Source organism: Globicephala melas, chromosome 8, assembly GCF_963455315.2.
Source record: "Globicephala melas chromosome 8, mGloMel1.2, whole genome shotgun sequence".
Classification (NCBI taxonomy): Eukaryota; Metazoa; Chordata; class Mammalia; order Artiodactyla; family Delphinidae; genus Globicephala; species Globicephala melas.
Window position 1 is genome coordinate 75,279,828 of NC_083321.1, and position 22,648 is coordinate 75,302,475.

At 35.8% G+C, this 22,648-nt stretch overlaps 1 protein-coding gene across 4 annotated transcripts in view; it reads left to right on the forward strand.

The window, feature by feature from the left end:
* The window catches only part of CNTN5 (contactin 5), a 1,371,648-nt gene that overhangs the window by 1,333,141 nt on the left and 15,859 nt on the right, over nt 1-22,648 (forward strand). For all 4 annotated transcript variants that reach the window (XM_060303945.1, XM_030883710.2, XM_060303947.1 and 1 more), the window contains 2 exons: nt 2,094-2,203; nt 22,247-22,433. In XM_060303945.1, the coding sequence (XP_060159928.1) occupies nt 2,094-2,203; nt 22,247-22,433 (297 nt within the window). The remainder of the gene's footprint in view (nt 1-2,093; nt 2,204-22,246; nt 22,434-22,648) is intronic.

Sequence of the window (22,648 nt, forward strand, 5' to 3'; positions counted from 1 at the left end):
TTTTAACTCCTGTTAAATAGCAATGAAAAAAAATTTTGTTGCAGGTCTGCTGAACAGAATTCTAGAATGAAATAAAAGTAGAAGCTTTTCACAGTTTTTTTTTTTTAATCTGGTAGATGCACAAATAATAGGCAGTTGGAAAGTGGGATGAAGGAAACCATTGAGCAAAAGCAAATAAAAGATATTCAAAGGGCAGAATGAGAAATGACAATTTATACCATGGCAGAAACTAATGTCAGCTTCTGTGTAAAGATTAATGTGAATTTACCAAAGCACTTCGAAGTAACACAAATATAGTATATAATTTTAATGAAAGCTTTACCAAAAGAAAAATCATTGCTCAGTGCAAACATGCACTTTTGAAAAAGTCTTCTGTGTGCTTTTTTACAGTAACAAGGGTAGATGTTTTTGACTTATATTTTTCAATTAATAATATATAAAGGCTCTCCAGGTAGATATGTGGCCACTTTCCTTCCATTAGAAAAGGAAAAATCTCAGCAAATGGTTACATTGGGTTGTCCAAAAAGTTCATTTGGGTTTTTCCATAACATCTTACAGGAAACCCAAACAAAATTTTTGACCAACTCAATAATTCCCTTTATATGACTAAGACTTAAAATTTTTTTTGCGGTACGCAGGCCTCCCACTGCTGTGGCCTCTCCCGTTGCGGAGCACAGGCTCCGGATGCGCAGGCTCAGCGGCCATGGCTCACAGGCCCAGCCGCTCCGTGGCATGTGGGATCTTCCCAGACGGGGGCACGAACCCGTGTCCCCTGCATCGGCAGGCGGACTCTCAACCACTGCGCCACTAGGGAAGCCCAAGACTTAAAAATTTTATTTAGAACTCTGCCTTTGCAGTAAGGTTCCCTGAATCTAAAAACAAAAAGAAAAAATGTGTGTGTGTATGTGTGTATATATATATATATACACATATATATATATTTGTGTGTGTGTGTGTGTGTGTGTGTGTGTCAACAGTTTCATCTGAAGTCTTACCAGTGATATGGCATTAGAATCAAAAAGCCTCTACAATTTTTATTGGGTAGGAGTTTTTGAAATCGACTTTGTATAGACTAGTTGAACTAACTTACGGCATTTATTCCGCCATTTCATTTAACCTGTGTTTGTGACACAGTATTTATGATTCAGCAATGTTAAAGCTGAAAATATTTTGTTCCTCACATAGATTACAACCTCAAATAAAGTGCACCTCTTGATGGATACCAGTCAGACATGGTGTATTTGAAAAAAAAAAAAAAGTAATAAGAAAGGTCACTGAGCATAGGAATGAATGAAAAGGTGGTTTTGAGCAACAGCACTGAGACCTTCGGGGACTTTCCTTTTTGGTCTATATCTGTCTTAAAAGTCAATGCATGCCTTTCAAATATCATGATTCATAACACATTCCTTACACAATCATGGAAATGTAGCTTTGTGGTTGGAACAACAAAAGAAATCTAATGAAATTTAGATTCTGTTTGTGCCTTCACAGGGTAAAAAAATAAAATAAAAAGTGATATTTTGTGAATGAATGTTTTAAGTGCCAAGCACTGTGCTAAATAATTTATATGTATTATTTCAATTAAAATTAACCTTAAAAGTTTATGAGCTAAGTACTCTCAATATGCCCAAACGACAGAAGATGGAACTGGAGCTCAGGAAGAGGTAAAGCAACTTGTCTGAAGGTAAGTAATTTTTTGGAAGACAAAAATCAACAACAACAGCAAAAAAAAAAATCCAAGCCTGACTCCTAGTCCATTCTTTTGATCATTATGTTAGACTGGCAGACAATTTTAAGTCAGACAATTTAACTTCTCCAGAAATGTCCTTGTTAATCCAAGGATAAAGATCTTCTTTACTTTTCTTGCTAGATTTGTTATTTGTCATTGGTAAGGTACTGATGAGACTTGGACACAGTGTAGAAATCCAAAAAGAACATCTTTTTTTTTCTTGCTGTGCTTTTCATAATCATCACAGCACTTCATTTCAAAAATCAGATAGAAGGAAGTAACACCTGAATTATTCAGGTGCAATGCTTTGGTATGCATAACTTGTTACCATCGTGGTTTATTATTTCCATTTTCCTTCATACAGAACCCACTGCTGCTCCCACAGATGTCAAGGCTACAAGTGTGTCTGTGTCAGAGATTCTTGTTGCATGGAAACATATTAAAGAGAGTCTAGGAAGACCACAGGGATTTGAGGTATGAACAGAATTACTGAAAATAAGCCTTGTTATTTCTGCCGGCATTGTACTCTCTTGAAGAAATTGTTTGGTGACACTTCAACAGAATTACATTCCTTTGAAATTCGCTCTATGGAAAAGAAATGAGAAATATACTATTCTACTGACATGTATTATGTTGCTCATTAGCTAGCTTATTTTTCAATGTAGTAGTTTCCATAGCACTGGGCAGATATTAAAAAAAAAAAAGAAAGAAAATAGACCTTTAGATAAAAAACCAGGAGCTACAGGTCGATATTTACTGGCATCCAATTTATTGGTGGTTAAAAATACTTTTTGTGTATTTCTCTCTAATAATTTAATGTATAAAACAAGTTTTCCTATTATATTGTTTGTGGCAGATCTTACCTCCTATACTAACTTGTCAGATTTGCTTGGAACTTAGTGATCTGTACCTATTCACCCAAATGACTTTTTGTCCTTCAAATTTTACTGTTTTTAAACATAGTTATGCCAGCCTTATAGTGGTGAATATTTTATAACAATTCATTGACTGCAATAAAATTTTATCCTCCACATGGACTAAAGGTTTGTGGGCAGTCTGTGAACTTGAGTATTCCACAAAAACAAGAGCTCTCATACAGCTCTTGTTCTTGCCTTTGCCAGTGAGGGATAGGATTAGGGGAGTAATTTATAAAATACAAAAAAGAATTAGCATCCAACTGAGGATCTTAGTTGTCTTTAAACTTTTTAATGTTTACTTTTCCTCTGTTTCAACTGCCACTAAGAGAAAATCATCTTGATTTTTAAATAATGACCAAATATAGGACTTGTATACCAACATGGTTTCCAGGCTAAAAAACACATTTCTTTATTATATTTGAGTTTTCAAATAATGGCTGAGAACTATTTGATTAATATACAGCCAGCATTAAAGATCACAGTGATTAACAGTTTATACAATATTTCTAAGAGTTACAGCAAATATCATTTATATGAAACCATTACCTATACAATATCATGGATTTATTTCTACAATCTTGCTTCAGTTCATTATTTGGTGATAATTCAATATGTATCATATCAGGATTGCATGCTTGTTTTATTAAAATCTCTTTTTCTCCCTAGCCATGCTGCAGGGACCATGTCTGTTCACCAGTCAATCCCAAGGCTGGTAGTACTTGGCTCAGGACAGCTACAATAAATATTTGTTGAACAAATGAATATCTGTGCTTCACAAACAGCCCCTTTTGCTCCCACTGTAGAAGACATTGGGGTGGCCTGCCCTGCTCCCCTGCACTGGGCCAGGGCACCATCCTCTAGCTGCTGTGAGTGTTGGCTATGAATGGTTTTCAGCTTCCCTTCTGGAGAACTGCCCTCCACTTAGGGGTGATGCCTTACCTGAAAAGGTACCAACCCCACAGTCAAGCAACCCAAGGTCAATGACTGGCTGATACTGACTGATACTGGTCCCTTGCTTCAAGGAGGAAACAACTTTATGGTGCAGTTTATGATCCAGAGCCTTAGTCATGTACATCAGGCCAAGGCTAGATCACCTGGGACCACACTCTTGCTCAGTTCCTTCTACTTCCCATCCTCTTTTCCTCCCTTCCTTATAGATTCACCTGCAAGCACTCTCACAGTAAATCACATCATTCAAATCCCTGTCTCACGCTCTGCTTCTATGGAACTCAACCTAAAACAATTACATAAGTATAGGTCCACTTAAACCTCTGAATCAGAACATCTGGTATGCATACTTGTAGTAAGCCATAAAGTGTATTCTGCTGTTCAGAAGAGTGAGGATCCAGGCTTCTACATCTCAAAGTGGTGCTCCTGTCACACAGCCAGTCACCCTCAACAATTTTTCTGCCTGTCCTAATAGCATGACATTCATATTCCCACTATGATTCACCTGTAATAACAGCTTTCTATGAGGTCCTACAGAGATCACATAAGATTTAAGCTTGTGAACAATGGTTCTCTTTCGATATATAAATCATCATTCATTCATTCTTTCAACAAATATTTATTGGAGGCCTACTAATTAGCAGACACTGAGCTAGATGCTAGGGATAAAACAATGAGCAAATTAAAGTCTCTGTCCTCATGAAGCTTATGTTGTAATAGGGAAGGCAAACAATAAACAAGCTCACAAATAAATGTGTGATATAATTTCAGTTGATGATGAATGTTGTGCAGAAAAATAGTACTGCACAAGAAGGTAGAGTGAGAGTCTGCTGTTTATAGAGGTTTGAGGAATTAACCTTTCTGAGGTTCTGACATTTGACATGATCAAATGAGAGAAAGAAAGAGAAAGAGAGAGAGAGAGAGAGAGGCAGAGAGAACAGCAAACTCAAAGGCCCTGTCTTAAGAGCATGCTGGCCTTGTTCAAAGAACAGGAGCGATTTTGGCTAGATAACAGTTAACAACAGGAAGAGTGGTAGCAGGAAAAATCGCTGGGACAAGAACCAGGTTATATGCAGTCTTGTGAACCAGGAAAAGGAGTTTAGATTTTATCTTCAGTATCAGGAAAAGCCGTTAACGATTACAAACAGAGAGTCCAATCAGGCTCTGACTCATATTTTAAAAGCATCTCTTGGTCTAGAGGGTGAAGAACAGGCTCTAAGAGGACCTCAGGTAGAGCAGTGGAGAAGCGGTCCTTCCAACCTAGCAGACAATGAAGTTGCTTTCGACTAGAACAGTAGAGGTGGAATTGATGAGAAGTGGACATTTTAAGATATATTTTGAGTGGAAGTGTGGCAGGATTTGATTATGAATTGGATGTGGACTATGTCAAAGTTAATTCCAGAGCTTTTTGACCCAAGAAGCTGGGAGAATGACAAATCATTCACATACATAAGGAACTAATGGAGAAGAGCATATTTTAGAGAAAAAGATCAAAGATTCTGGTTTAATGTGTTAAATTTTATAAGCCTTTTATTTTATTTTATTTTTTTACAAAAAGAGCTATCAAGTAAGTCTTATTTTAAGAGAAAGGTTAGAGACAGAGCTATAACTCTGAGGAATCTTCAGTATATAAATGGTTTTTATACATGTGCTGGCTGAGATCACCAAATGTTGATAAAGATGTCTGAGAATTGAGCCCTATGGCGCCTCATCATTTGGAACTCAAGAAAGAAGATATGGCCAAAGAAACTATAGAAGACATTGAAGAAGTTCAGAAGCCAAGAGAAGAATTTTAAAATGGAATGTCAAATGCTGAGTCAAATGTTGCTAAGAAATTCAGAAAGATGAGGCCTGAGGCTTCAGAAAGATGAGGCCTGAGATTGCCCAATGGGTGTGCCATGCAGAGCCCTTACTGACCATGGTGAGAAGGGTTTTATAAAATGCTGATGATCAAGGTTTGACTAGAGATCAAGACCAAGATCACTCAAGCATGGCATTCAAGAGTGTCAGAGCACAAAGTTTTCTCTAAATCTATTTTATTCAAAGCAACAACTTATCACAAGCAAAAATGGAATATCTTTGAGGATATGTTAATAGCATTTAATCAAATTCTGGAGCAATCATTACATTGACTGAATTTTATTTAAAGTAAATCAACACAAATTCTGACAACTATTTTTACACAAAGAAACAACACAGCTTCCATGGGCACAGTAACATTTATAGTATTTTATAGTGCATTATAAATTGTATTTTTAAAAAGATGGCATCTTGTTATTGAAAAAAAAACAATATCTTGTTAATGGGAAAATCAAATGTATGCTTTTCATTATCAGAAAATAATTAAAACTTTATATAATTCAATGACCAAATATGACATAACAGTTATTTTAAGTAAAATATAGTCAGCAAAGACTCTTTATAAGATATACTGTCTCATAAGTGTATAGTTGCATGTAGATTTTAAAAATAAATGTGAAATTTGGTCATTTGTAGAGATGTGAATGGACCTAGAGACTGTCATACAGAGTGAAATAAGTCAGAAAGAGAAAAACAAATATCGTATATTAACGCATATATGTGGAACCTAGGAAAATGGTACAGGTGAACCGGTTTGCAAGACAGAAATAGAGACACAGATATAGAGAACAAATGTATGGACACCAAGAGACAAAAGCGGGGTGGGTGATTTGGTGGTGGTGGTGGGATGAACTGGGAGATTGGGATTGACATGTATACTCTGATGTGTATAAAATAGATAACTAATAAGAACATGTTGTATATAAAATAAAATAAAATTCAAAAATAAATAAATGTGATATAAGTAAAACTTACCAGCATCACTCCCACCCCCTCTTTTTTCTACTCTCTATCCCTTTAAGAAAAGATCTACCTCTGCTCTTCACCTTACGCATCCCAGAATTTACTGTTCTCATTGTCTCCTCATCTTTCTTTTCAGTAAAAAGATCTCCTAAACTAAATATTTCTAAAATGTAGTAACCCCTACAGCTTAATATTTTATCTCATCACTATCTCCCTCCTCTATTCTATCCCAGCCACAATCCTAGTTGTATTTACTAATAGTAGAATTCTGAGCATGATGACGATGAAACAAGTATTGTTTTTGTCACAAAAGCCAATGAGACTGGTTTCAAGTTTTATGTACTTATCATATCAATCCTGTGAGTCGTTTTTCTAGCCATAATTGCAGCTTTACCTGCAATGTCTAAAGTAGTTAGTTACTATAACCGCTACCAGTCCTGTGCCATTCTGAAAATAGTGGAGACAGTGTTTTTGGTCAAGTCTCTTGTTTTTCCTGAATTGAATGGGTGAATAAGATAGAAAAGGTCCTGCTCTTATGAATACTGCATCGTAATGGGAGAAAATAAATAAATATGAGAAAAATAAACTTAGATAACAATACATGTAGAAGTGCAAAGGTAGAACACACCTGATTCATTTAAGGAACAGAAGAAAGTGGAGCAACTACACCTTGGTGAACAGTGATGTGAGTGAAATTTGAGGTAGTCAGAGTGTTAGGTGGGCAGACACAATATTATTTAGGGATATATAGATTATGAGAAGAGTTTGTATTTTATTCCAAATACAATGAAAAGCCATTGGGGCAATTTTAGGAGGAGAGTGACAATGTCTGATTTACATTTTTTAAAAATATTATTCTGGCAGCTATTCCATGCAGAATGAAAGGGTGAGGAGAGAAAGGTCAAGAGTAGAAGTTAGGAGGTCATTGCAATAATTCATGCAAGAAATGATGATAACTTAGACTAAGGTCATAACAGTGGAGTACGAGAAAGGTAGACATACTTTAGAGGCAGGTCTGGCAGGATTTTCTGAATGATCAGATGTGTAGGGAAGGAAAATGATGATTCCTACATCATAGCCTTGGTCAAATGGATGAATAGTGGTATGATTTACCAAATAATAATAATAATATTTTAAAAATTTAAAGGGAAAACCTGGACAAAGAAGAGATTTGAAAACGGGAAATAAAGAAGTCTGTTTTGGCTAAATTAAATTTGAGATGCCTATTGGAAATTTAAGAGGATAAGTCAGATAAGCAATAGGATATGTGAGTTTGGAGTCTAATTAAGAGACCAGTGCTGAAGACATAAAGGGGGCAATCATAAAGGTGGTATTTAAAGCCATTCTATTACATTAAATCACCTAAGGACAAATTCCCAGAAGGGAGTAAAGGAGAGGATAAGAGGAGGAATGAAGGGGGAGATAAGCTGTGTCCTGGTGCAATCAGCATGTAGAAATTTAGCTGAAGGAAAGGAATCAGCATGGAGAGTGGCAAGGAGAGATCATCTTGATGGAGAGAAAATCAAGTGTGTAAGGTGTCAAAGAAACTAAAAGAGCTAATCAAAAAGAAGGAAATGGTCAACTGTGTTTACACCTGCTAAGAGATCGAGATGAAAGCAGAAAAGTTTCTATTGGGTTTAGCAGTTACTGGTGATCTTCAGGAAATTTTCACAATTAAGTAAGTGATCCATATCCCTTGTGTTATCAGTTTAGTTACTTCAGGTTGTAGACATCAAATACCCTTAAGAATATTACTTCTATCTAAATAATGGCTAGTGGCAGCAATTTAGAGAGAACCTCAATTCAGAACTCCAGACCAGCAACACATTTGTTTGTTGTGGAATCATTTAAGTCTCTTGTCAGGATATCAAGGTGTCTTGATATACATTAGAATCATAACTCTTCAGCGTTATCAGAAATGGGTAAGAGTCAGACTCAACCTCTCAATATGTTTTCACACCAGTCAATGACTATAAGAGAATTGAATTAACCACTGCAGACAACTATCTTAGCCTCAGATAAAAGCAGTTAAAAGAAGTCAAGGGCTTCCCTGGTGGCGCAGTGGTTGGGTGCAGGTGGATACGGGTTCGTGCCCCGGTCCGGGAAGATCCCACATGCCGCGGAGCGGCTGGGCCCGTGAGCCATGGCCGCTGAGCCTGCGCATCCGGAGCCTGTGCTCCGCAACAGGAGAGGCCACACCAGTGAGAAGCCCGCATACCGCAAAAAAAAAAAAAAAAAAGAAGTAAAGATGAGACTTTTATATGGGAAACTTCCCTTGATACACCAGGCATAATAATGGAGGTAAATGAGAAAAAAGAAATCATATCTGAAGTCATGACCACACCTTTAATTCCTTCTAGGATATGGCTCCTGTCAAACACATACTCAACTGCCAGTTTGATATGGACAAACTTTATCTCTAGAATACATAGTACAGTATTAACTAATGATAACCCCTCAATGAACTCTTCTTAATAAATAATCAAACTTGAACCTATGTCGTTCACTTGACTCTGAAATCTTTGTGTTTTCTCTTCCACTAATCTTGGGAGGCTACCCTCAAGCAAGGGTCATTTAGAGGGAAGATGGACATCATCAAGAGCAATAAAGTCCTTAAGGCTCTTATAACATCACCTGATCCCCCATCTAAGTTCCCATCACTGTGCTCTCCTTCCCCTGTACGCTCTTCAAGTGACTCTGAGCCTGATTCTAATTGTGATCTGGATTGTCAGATTTGGACCTCGTTTGTGCCTGATCTGACTTTCTGTGCGTTTCGTCTGAATCTCAGTTATCATTTATTATTCATTCACTTACTTATCCACGTGCTATTTATTGAATGCCTGCTAAGTCTTGGTGTAGTGCGTGGGGTAAAACAATAAGTAAAATAGACAGATTCCCTGCCCTTATGAAGATCACAGTCTAGCAAGGGAGACTTTATTTCAGTTTCTTTCTTTCATTTTTGTTTTTCTGTTTTTTGGTAAGGCCTTGTAGCTCCTTTTGTTTGATGTCTTGGTTTTGATATTCTTTTCCTTGATGTAGCCAGACCTATAGGGCAGCTGTAAGGATCTCAGTAGGAGGCTTTCCCTGATACCATCTGTCAATTACCTACCTACATTTAGCATTTTTGTCCTTTACAAGGAAGCCTCCATTACACTCTCATTTGTTTACCAAATAATGAATCAAGCATTTTGACTTAAACTATGTTCATCTGCAACTAACTTACACTTTCAAATACATTAACCAATTAATTCAAATCAAACTGTTTTTGTTATTAAAATGACTAATTGCTCTATCTAATAGAATGGTCAAAGCAATTGATATGGTAGAAATAGCTATGCATAAAGATAGCGTCAGAATGATGACAGCCCCTAGCCTACCAGAAAATAAAATGACTTTATGGTAAGAGGCTTCAGGAAATTTTAGTAATATTATCCCCTTTAATTTCAAAGTGGGTCCACCCATGGACATTTCTAAATGTCACAATTAGGCTAGATTCAAATTCTGCTATGAAAAGAAAAAGAGTGGTCTTTTCAACAAGTTTGCAAGGCTGCCTTTTATTATACAAGTCTTATACTACCTCACAAAAATGACCATCTGAGGAAATAAGAAAGAATATGAAATCACAAATATAGACACCACTCCATCTAATTGTATTTTACAAATACAATTGAACAATTTTGTTGACATTCTCTTAAAACAACCCATTTGAGAATTTTGTTTACTCACATGGAAGTAGCTTGAGATTTCATGGCTACAGAGACTAAATGTAGAAAGCGTTGACATTGAGATATGTGAAATTTCTAGCTTATGGCATGCAGCATGATTGAAAATCAGAAGTGAGCTATATGCATTGAATGACTGATTTTTGAATTATCATGACTGCCCCATCTCGATTGCCATCCCTGTCATTGGCCCATGCAAATAAATTATTAGTTTCAGTTTTGAATTTATGAACCCACCAGCATTAAGTGTCCTGTGAATGGTAATTCCTGAATCTTTGAGCAGAGCCTCTAAAGCTTTTCCTAGAACACCGGGATTTTTATGTGCATACAAAATCAGAGCAGATGCCAGTCTAACAAGAAAAAAGACTAAAGAAAAATAGGGCCAAATTTCATCATCTTTTCTCTGATTTTCCCAAATTGGGAGGAATGACAAAGGAAATTGGGTTATAATGCAATGTTGGATGATTAATATTTGTTATTCCTTCACTTATCAAGCATTTATTATCAGGCACTGTTCTAGTCAGTGGAAATGCAAAACTATTAAGATCTAGTCCCTGCTCTTAAAAGAAATCACAGTTTAATACTGAGAGATGTTTGTGGGAAATTTAAATAAGCAAAAGGCAGAGAGGAAGACATTGGAACAATACAATTCTTATGTCCATAATTACCCTAGGATTCCTTAGCATCCTGATCCTCTGAAGAAACACTAGTAGCATAAACCCATGCCAATGCCCTCCATGGGCATAGGTTTCTGTTTGCTTGAGCATATGCTTCTGTCCCTAAATGTCCTCAATTTTCCTAAATAAAACAATAAATCAATCGATAGAAATTTTATTGAATAAAATAAAAAGGAAATTTTTAGACATATTTTTAAATATTATATTGTATATTCTGCCTGTGAAACAAAATTCCTCATGATTATCAAGTTAATGGTGCTTGTATTCATTGTGACCTTTTTGGAAGAGTATTATTAAGTATATTTTTTAATGGCTGGGTTCATTTCAATAATAAGCGACAATGTATTTTTATAGCAGAGTGAAAAGTGCACAGTGTCCGAGTCCTAATTCTTAACTTTTTCATGCTTATTATGAAGAAGAACAAAAGGCAAAACAACTTGTTCCATTTTACAATTCTCACTAAAAGACACACACACCCCTAGAGACTCCTTTTCCCAGGCTATATTCAAGACTTGCATGTATTTATTTTAGAACTTCCAGAGGGTATGTAACTCAGAAGTTCATTTTAGACATGTCACTAAAGCCATTTCCACTTATTGATTGCACTGAAAAGACACTAATTGTGTTTTGCTCTATAAAGTAAGTTGTAGTGGGGATTTCTTAAGGAGAAAAGGGATGAGATTGTTGTTTTTATTTTATGAGCTGACTCTAATCGTCAAAGAAGGAGACAAAAAAAAAAAAATGGTCCTCACTGCTGTTTGACAATAACTCATACTAGGCAGATTGCATTTAATTGGTATAGCAGAGGGTGCAAGGGTGAGTGTGTGTGTGTGTGTGTGTGTGTATGTGTGTGTGTGTGTGTGTGTGTGTGTGTGTAAAATGGAATTTCAGACATAAATTAAAGGGGGAAAAGAAGCTGAAATGAAACCAGTTACCAAAAGGCTAAAACAAAGGCTGTTTTATTTTCCATATGGTGGGCAGCCGCCGTTGTACGGGTTCTCCTTTGGCTTTTTGTTATGACTATATAAAACTAAGAATATAAAAAACTAAACAGTGAGAAGAAAATACTTCTACACTCCCTTTTCTGAAATTCTGCGGACTCTGGAAAAATCAAATAGCTTTCATGTCTCTATCATTAGATTTCCTTCTTAGGTTATTTTCAGAGACTGGGAGGCTAACTAAAACTATTTATGATTTTAAAAAATCAGCAGATCAAAAGGAAATTATAGAAGTAACTTGAAGATGTAACAGTTGTTTAACTTGTTCCTTCCCCTGTCCTATTGAAAGGCAACCTGTAGAATTCTTTTAGAAGGTAATGAATAACTCAGTGTATACTGTGTTTCTGTTTCATTTACTTCTAAATACATTGCTTCATGGAGAAAATTCCCTAACCCAAACCACATTTCATATTTTCTTCTACTAAAACTTTTATAAACCATTTTATTTTCAAGAATATTAAAATATTTGCCTGAATATATTGTTTTACCCACATGAAGAACCAAAAGGGTATGTATGGATGATATCTTTTATCATATTCAGAAGTACTTCCTATTTTTTTCACTCTTTGACACAAATGGTAATTTACTGTGTGACCTCTAAACAGGGTTTTTTTCTTTACTCCTAAACGCAGCCATCCTGAGCTCATCATGTCCATCCACAATCTCACTCTCTGTTACATAATACACATTTGTACACAGAAAGCATCCACGCAAAAAATAAAATAACAAATGTAGACATCAACCCATTTAATTTTACAAATACTTGGAATATTTTTGTTGACATTCTCTTAGAATGACCCATATGAGAAATACCAAATTGCAAAAAAATCTTCCTTTCGAGGGTTGGGTTTTTATCTTAAGTACCTGACAACATACTTGTGGCATAGAGGTCCTAATTCAATGAGTGTTGAAGAGTTAGATACAGACATGGTCTTGCTTACTATACTAAGAAATATGGAAATATTATAAGGTGTTTGAACACGCACAAAAAGGAAGTTTTGCAAAAGACAAGCTTAGCATTAGAAAAATGCCAATTACTAATTGACTATTTGCTAATTACAAAATGGCTGAGACTTTATTTTCAAAAGGCAAGACTTTTTTTAATCTACATATAGAAAAGTGCACAAATCATAAATGTACAGCTCAGTGAATTATCACGAAGTGAACATACCTGTGTAACCACAATCCAGGTCAGGAAACAAAACATTTCTAAGAACTAGAGAATCACCTTGTGTCTCTTATAGTCATTATCCTTATTCTGAACCCCACACCCCCACCAAAAACAAAAACGAAAACCAAGTATCCTGACTTCTGATTGGTTTTACTAGTTTTGGGAATCATATGGCGCTTTTTATGTCTTGTATTTTTCACTCAACATTATATCGGTAATATTCATCCATATTTTTATGTGTTTTCTCCTAAATTTCATTTGTGAGTATCCCACAATTTATTTATCATTCTTCCATTGATGGACATTAGGCCTGTTTGCAGTTTGGGTCTGTTTTGAATAGAGCTGAGTACAGAGGAAAATTTTGGTAGAATTATCCACTTGCAATATTAAATCTAATCCATGATTATTATATCCCTCTTTTTTTTAAGCCTTCTTTGATCTTTGTCTTTACTGACCTTGCAAATCTTTCCTTAGATTTATCCCTATTTAATATTTTTATTCTAATGTAACTGTAACCTTTGTGGGGTTTTTTACATTTTTTTAAAATTGTTTTTATTTAAATTTTTTTTGAACTCTTTATTGGAGTACAATTGCTTTACAATGTTGTGTTAGTTTCTGTTGTACAACAAACTGAATCAGCTATATGTATATATATATACCCATATCCCCTCCCTCTGGAGCCTTCCTCCCACCCCTCTAGGTTGTCAAAAAGCATCAAGCTGATCTCCCTGTGCTATGCAGCAGTTTCCCACTAGCCATCCATTTTACATTTGGTAATGTATATATGTCAATGCTACTCTCTCACTTCGTCCCAGCTTCCCCTTGCCCTCTTGTGTCCTCAAGTCCATTCTCTATGTCTGCATCTTTATTCCTGTCCTGCCCCTAGGTTCATCAGAACGACTTTTTTTTTTTTAGATTCCATATATATGTTTTAGCATACGGTATTTGTTTTTCTCTTTCTGACTTACTTCACCCTGTATGACAGGCTCTAGGTCCATCAACCTCACTACAAATAACTCAATTTCATTTTTCTTATGGCCGAGTAATATTCCATTGTATATATGTGCCACATCTTCTTTATCCATTCATCTGGCAATGGACACTTAGGTTACTTCCATGTCCTGGCTATTGTAAATAGTGCTTCAGTGAATATTGGGGTACATATCTCTTTTTGAATTATGGCTTCCGCAGGGTATATGCCCAAGAGTGGCATTGTTGGGTCATATGGTAGTTCTATTTTTAGTTTTTTAAGGAACCTCCATACTGCTCACCATAGTGGCTGTATCAATTTGCATTCCCACTAACAGTACAGGAGGGTTCCCTTTTCTCCACACCCTCTCCAGCATTTATTGTTTCTATATTTTTTGATGATGGTCATTCTGACTGGTGTGAGGTGATGCCTTATTGTGGTTTTGATTTGCATTTCTCTAATAATTAGTGATGTTCAGCAACTTTTCATGTGTTTGTTGACAATCTGTATATCTTCTTTGGAGAAATGTCTGTTTAGGTCTTCCACCCATTTATAGATTGAGTATTTTGTTATTTTGATATTGAGCTGCATGAGTCCTTGTATATTTTGAAGATTAATCTTCTGTCAGTTGCTTCATTTGCAAATACTTTCTCACACTCTGAAGGTTGTCTTTTTGTCTTGTTTATGGTTTCCTTTACTGTGCAAAAGCTTTTAAGTTTCATTAGGTCCCATTTGTTTATTTTTGTTTTTATTTCCATTATTCTAGGAGGTGGGTCAAAAATGATCTTGCTGTGATTTATGTCATAGAATGTTCTACCTATGTTTTCCACTAAGAGTTTTATAGTGTCTAGCCTTACATTTAGGTTTTTAATCCATTTTGAGCTTATTTTTGTGTATGGTGTCAGGAAATGTTTAATTTCTTTCTTTTACATGTAGCTATCCAATTTTCCCAGCACCACTTAATGAAGAGGCTGTCTTTTCTCCATTATATATTCTTGCCTCCTTTAACAAAGATAAGGTGACCATATGTGTTTGAGTTTATCTCTGGACTTTCTATCTTGTTCCATTGATCAATATTTCTGTTTTTGTGCCAGTACCATACTCGCTTGATTACTGTAGCTTTGTAGTATATTCTGAAGTCAAGGAGCCTGATTCCTCAAGCTCCATTTCTCTTTCTCAAGATTGCTCTGGCTATTCAGGGTTTTTTTTGGTTCCACACAAATTTTACAATTTCTTTTTCTAGTTCTGTGAAAAATGTCATTGGTAGTTTGATAGGGATTGCATTGAATCTGCAGATTGCTTTGGGTAGTATAGTCATTTTCACAATGTTGATTCTTCCAATCCAAGAACATGGTATATCTCTCCATCTGTTTGTATCATCTTTAATTTCTTTCATCAGTGTCTTATAGTTTTCTGCATACAGGTCTTTTGCTTCCTAAGGTAGGTTTATTCCTAGGTATTTTACTCTTTTTGTTGTAAAGGAAACTGGGAGTGTTTCTTTAATTTCCCTTTCTGATTTTTCATTATTGATGTATAGGAATGCAAGAGTTTTCTGTGCATTAATTTTGTATCCTGCTACTTTACCAAATTCATTGATTAGCTCTAGTAGTTTTCTGGTGGCATCTTTAGGATTTTCTATGTAGAGTACCATGTCATCTGCAAAGAGTGACAGTTTTACTTCTTCTTTTCCAATTTGTATTCCTTTTTTTTTCTTTCTCTTCTCTGATTGCCATGGCTAAAACTTCCAAAACTAGGTTGAATAATAGTGATGAGAGTGGGCACCCTTGTCTTGTTCCTGATCTTAGAGGAAATGCTTTCATCTTTTGAGATGATTGATTGAGAATGATGTTAGCTGTGTGTTTGTCATATATGGCTTTTATTATGTTGAGGTACGTTCCTTCTATACCCACTTTCTGGAGAGTTTTTATCATAAGTGGGTCTTGAATTTTGTCAAAAGCTTTCTCTGCTTCTATTGAGATTATCATGTGGTTTTTATTCTTCAATTTGTTAATATGGTGCATCACATTGATTGATTTGCTTATATTGAAGAATCCTTGCATTTCTGGGATAAACCTCACTTGATCATGGTGTATGATCTTTTGAATGTGTTGTTGGATTCTGTTTGCTAGTATTTTGTTGAGGATTTTTGCATCTATGTTCATCAGTGACATTGTCCTGTAATTTTCTTTTTTTGTTACATCTTTGTCTGGTTTTGGTATCAGGCTGATTGTGGCCTTGTAGAATGAATTTGGGAGTGTTCCTCCCTCTGCTATATTTTGGAAGAGTTTGAGAACGAAAGGTGTTAGCTCTTCTCTAAATGATTTTTAGAATTCACCCGTGAAGCCATCTGTCCCTACACTTTTGTTTGTTGGAAGGTTTTTAATCACAGTTTCAATTTCAGTGCTTGTGATTGTCCTGTTCATATTTTCTAATTCTTCCTGCTTCAGTCTTGGAAGTTTGTACTTTTCTAAGAATTTGTCCATTTCTTCCAGGTTGTCCATTTTATTGGCGTATAGTTGCTTGTAGTAGTCTCTCATGATCCTTTGTATTTCTGCAGTGACAGTTGTTACTTCTCCTTTTTCATTTCTAATTCTATTGATTTGAGTCTTCTCCCTTTTTTTCCTGATGAGTCTTATGCAGTGTCTTTTTGGGCTCACCATTACCCCAGTTGCCTACAGGCACAGTGCATGGTAAATAATACATATTCAAAACAATTTTTTGAAAAAGTAATTAAATTAATAGTTTTGAAGTTCTCAAAGTATGGTAAAATATTTACATTTCAATATGCATTTTGATTATTTTTTAAAACTCTAACCTTTGGCTTCCCTGGTTGCATAGTGGTTAGGAATCCACCTGCCAATGCAGGGGACATAGGCTCGAGCCCTGGTCCGGAGAGATCCCACATGCCACAGAGCAACTAAGCCTGTGCACCACAACTACAGAGCCTGCACTCTAGAGCCTAAGAGCCACAACCACTGAGCCTGCACACCACACTACTGAAGCCCACACACCTAGACCCCGTGCTCTACAACAAAGAGAAGCCACCACAATGAGAAACCCATGCATCGCAACGAAGAATAGCCCCTGTTCACCACAACTAGAGAAAGCCCACACATAGCAACAAATACCCAACACAGCCAAAATAAATAAATTAAAAAAGAAAAACTTAAAAAAATAAAAACTCTAGCCTTACTAGTCTAGAGAATAAATTACTTTCAATGGTGCAAAAATCAAATTTTTGTTTTGCAACATTAAATAACATCAGAAAGTAGAGCTGTCTTTATTAAATTCAGGGAGTACACTATTGAATGAGCAGTGATCATTGAGTGCAATTTAAATTATAAAAACAAGTGAATACAGGAGCTAAGAATTGTGTTTTTAAAATCTAACAGGTAACAAAAATCAGACAGGAGAATATAAAATACTAGTAAGAATTCTTCAATGATTATATATATGACTGAATGAAGACTGGGAAGTAGGGGAAAGTTCATAGCTCATCCAGCAACCACTGACTCCATATAGCAGCATTCATGGATTTTAGATCCTGTAATTTCATGTAAGGGAACCAGACTGTGTATGACATGGATATCTTAGAATCATCACATCAGGTAATTGAATATGTTATCTGCTTAGTTAAAATCATCATTATGGAGAATCAACTTTGGAAAAAAATAGGTTATCTACTAAGAAAAACCATCTAGATTTAGGTTCAAATCTACAAACTTAAAGTTATCAGCTGACTCAGAATTCATGCTTCCTGCCTGCCACTATTAATATTACATAATTTGGAGGAACAAAGTCAAAAAACAAAACAATATGAAGGATAGCAAAAAAGTAAACACAAATTACAAAAATCAGAAATGTTAAGCCATCAAGAAACAAAATAGTTCAAGTAGTTGGGTGACAATAAGGGAGCTGTCTAAAACTATTCATAAAACTGAGGTTTTTATAAACAAGGTTATAGAGATTCAGTGGTTAAGTAACTTGTCCCATTATATGAAGCTTATAGATATCAAAAATAAGATTAAAATTTAGGCCTTCTGACTCCAAAACCATGATGTGCCTAGAGCTTGCAACATTTTGGCGTATCTTTCAGATTCATACACTTTTGTTGGAAGTGAAAATTAGTGCAAACTATTTGAAAACAAGTGTGGCATTTTTGTGTCAAAATCATAAAAATTTCAATAATCTTAGACCCCATAATCACCTGTCTGGAATTCTGTTCTGGGGAATTATTCCAATATGTGGAAAAAAATGTACATGAACATATTCATGGCAACATTTTAATTAAGAGAGCAAAAGTTGGAAGCTACCCAAATGTTCCACAATAGAAAAGTGGTTAAATGATATTTGGTACACAAGGCATATGATAGACTTTTAGTATTGATATAAAAAATGGGAAAATATTTATATGTGACTATAATGTTAGAGAAGAAAAGTAGTTACATAATTATATCAACTATATGTAATAAAAATACAGGAAGGGATAAACACAAAAAAATCCCCAATTGTGTGAGGGCGATAAAATAGCAGGTTATCTATTCTTCCAGTTTCAGATATTTATATCTTTTTAAATGTTTTTAACCTCATTTCAAGTGATCTCATACAGAGTTCAAAGTTTATAGGTTGATAAAATCTATCATCAGGATAGAATTGAATCATGAAGAAATAAATTGAATGAAGAGGAACTTTCAACTTTCAGAGGTGCAGTGTGACTTATGAATACTATATTATCTCAATTCCAAGTTAAGAATCACTAAATAAGCACGATGTTAAACTCCAAATATTTTTCTGTTTTTCTGATTTACCCTATCCTCCATCAAAAAAAAATTTAGTAAATAAAATTATTATTTCACTGTGAAGGTCATAACTTCTCCAGCTCTTTTTTTCAATATGCCAGAAAGAGAAATAATGTGTGGATTTTTTAGATTTATCACAGATTTTACCTGATGCAGCTAGTATTTGTGTTTTCTCACAATCAGTGACTTCCAAACATTTTATATTTTACTTGGGATGTTTAATTTTGTGGTGATTCATCAGAAAATTAAACATTCAATATTTAACCTAAGTGTCCATCGACAGATGAATGGATAAAGAAGATGTGGCACATATATACAATGGAATATTAGCCATAAAAAGAAACAAAAATGAGTTATTTGTAGTGAGGTGGATGGACATAGAGACTGTCATACAGAGTGAAATAAGTCAGAAAGAGAAAAACACACCCCGTATACTAACACATGTATATGAAATCTAAAAAAAAAAAAAATGGTTCTGAAGAACCTAGGGGCAGGACAGGAATAAAGACGCAGACATAGAGACTGGACTTGAGGATACGGGGAGGGGGAAGGGTAAACGGGGACGAAGTGAGAGAGTAGCATGGACATATATACAGTACCGAATGTAAAATAGATAGCTAGTGGGAAGCAGCTGCATAGCACAGGGAGATCAGCTTGGTGCTTTGTGACCACCTAGAGAAGAGGGATAGGGAGGGTGGGAGGGAGATACAAAAGGGAGAGGATATGGGGATATATGTATACGTATAGCTGATCATTTTGTTATACAGCAGAAACTAACACACCATTGTAAAGCAATTATTCTCCAATAAAGATGTTAAAAAAAATTCAATATTTAGAAGTCCAGAATTTGTATTGAAATCTGTGTTTGTATCAAAATCTGTAATTTGCTGAATTTAATCACACTCAACTCCCTCAAATATATATATTTAACTAACTTAAAATAATCTAGCCAATTAAAGAAAATTGGCTAGATTATTGCCTAAATTGAAGCAGAGACCTAGAAATCAGATATATCACTGGGAAGGAGAAAGATACACATTTGTTCATCCAACAACAGCTCATCAAATTTTGTAGTTTGAAAATAACTTAGATTTCTTCAGTTAAAAGTATGCTCAAGACCAAGCAAGATAAGTTAGTTCTTGGAATTGGGACTAATGGGGCAAACATAGTACAGAAGGCAGTGTTAGAGCATTTCAGCTTAATCAAACAAATTTCTGAAGTTCAGTCACTCAGCTGTATGCCAGGTCAAATCTATGAAGAGACAGGGATGAGAAATAGAAATTTGATTATGATTATCTTATTAACTATATATATATATATTCATATTCAAGATCTGTGTAGGTGTGTCAGGCAGTGTTTAATTGCAAAGAACTAAATTACTCTAACTAGTTTAAGTAAGAAGTGTTTTATTATAAGTATTAAATGGTTTACAGAATTATTGAGTTACATTACCACACTCCAGGGTGATCTTTCAAAAGTAACTGTTAAAGCTAGTCAATAAGACTAAGACACCAGGAAGACACTGATGTCTTCTAAAAGCAGGAAGTCTCCAGCCCTAGTCCCACACTCCACTACCATGGTTTGGAAGCCACCATGAACAAAATGGTACCACATTCAGGAAGCCTCTGTGATCTGAAAGCCTCTGCTATTACTGCCTGTTCCAGAATCCTGCCATGTTTGCTATAATTTGCACCAATAAGATGGATGTCTTGTGCCTGGCTCCTTGACTCCCATAAAGCTAATGGTTAGACAATAAGCCATTCATTTTTGCTGCCACAGTCAGGGGGTGGAGGGGAAAGGAAAAATAATGTCTCCATTACTAAACTCATAGGCAAAAGAAACAGAATTTGTAGAAATTCACTCTCCATCTCATTTTTACTTTCAAATACCAGACATGGCATCTGACTGGTTAAGCCTAAAACATATTCAGAGCCCTAACTGAAAGGGAGTCTTGAAAGTATGATTTTTATCTTTGCATCTCTTAAGTCCAGGAAGACACTAGAATGAGGGTGAAATGGATGCTGAAAGCTAAAGTACCATATCCCTTTGGTTACTCAACATCCATACACATCCTTCTCCCCATTCAACAACTCCCCAAAAGCAACAACTGGCAATGACAATGCTCCATTGTGCAAATATCTCTTAAACAAATGAAAATGTACCCACAATCTCCCTAAAAGGGAAAGCCAAGGAAATTTCCATTAGTCAGTCTGTCCATCTCCTGTAATGAACTACATTAGAAATTTATCTACCCACAACACTCTATCACAAGAAAGGAAGGGACCCAGGTTATTTAATATTTAGATATAAAACAGTATAAGGAAGAAAATATGGCTCTTACAGTCTTCATTTCATAAGGCTGCAGTTATAATTTGTAACTTTCTTCCCCCTCTACCCATTTCTTACACCCTTTGTCTTTAGCCATCATCTAGGCTGGTAGATGCATTTTAATATGGTACAGTGACTCAAATGTTTTTTTCCTGAGAGGTAGGAGCCTACAGTGACTTCCTACGGCCCCAAGGTACTGGTACTAGTATGCTAGTACCATGCAAGTACTGGTACTAGGCATGCTCCAGAATATCTCAAGTTCCAAACAAACTCCTCACTGCCCAAATTTTGTAGCATCAACCTTAGGTAAGCCAGAATCTGGAAAATGTGATGTTTGGTTTTCTAGCCTGCAGAGTAGAAAAAGCCCTTGAAGGATGATGAAATGTTTGCAGCAGTCCACTTCTTTCACCACAGTAATTAATTGGAGAAAGAAGAATCACTCTTCCATTATTTTTACCACAGTAAATAGGTAGGGGGAAAAAAAACTACTCTCTTGTGCCTTTATGCATGGTTAAATTCCAGGGTCCGAATAAGGTTAAGCTTTAGGTACACAGAGATAATTATTGAATCTCATAAAGGGATCAAGATCTGTATGAGACCAGCCACCAAGAGCTCATAACCAGGGAAGATCACCTCAATGTACAAATTGTGCTTTGACAAAGAGCTGTTCCCTTCTGCCACCCTCCCATATCCTAGCAAAGCCATTTCTCTGCATTTAAACCATTCCAAATTATCATGAGTGTTCTGTCGCCTCTCCTCTGTTAAATCCATCCAGCTGTGTGATTCACCTTTGTGTGGGGCCCAGGAGGAAATATTTCTCATGCCTCTTTCTCAAATAATTCATTAAAAGCCCCATGGCTTTGAATGGGAACTGGTTCTGATGACCTATGAGAAAAGAACTTCTTCAATTTCTTTGAATGATTCTTCATACTACCAGGTTACAAGGTAGCACCTTTCATTGCTTTGCTAAGTTGCTGCAGTTTACACAGCTGCAAATCATGCAGTGGCCAAGATAGTGATTTTAGCCTCATTAGTAGAACCTGTTAATTGGATGATACAGGAGTGATTTCCCAGGGATGGGTTTGAGAAACATCCAAAGGGAAAAAAAAAATCAACAATCATAAGCACAGGAGAAACTTTAAAATTAATCTTTCATGTTGACAGATTGGCTATAGGAAAGACATGGAACAAGAAGATGCAGCAGAAACCATCAAAACTAGGGGGAATGAGTCATCTGTCATCCTGACAGGATTAGAAGGAAATACATTATATCACTTCACAGTGAGAGCTTATAATGGAGCTGGATATGGGCCACCTAGCAGTGAAGTGAGTGCAACCACAAAGAAATCCCGTAAGTGACCTGGGCTTTTTGTTTGTTTCAGACAAAAGGGAAACATCTTTTAACATTTCTGAAAGCCATGTGAGGTACATAAAAAGCAGAGTTGAAGAGGAGTTTTGATTTATAGTCTTGCTTCATGCTTAGATCTGAATTCCAAAACTAGCTCAGAAAATTTTGTATTCATAGTAGATAAGGGTTATCTTCCTGTGAAACAAGGCTAAGCGATT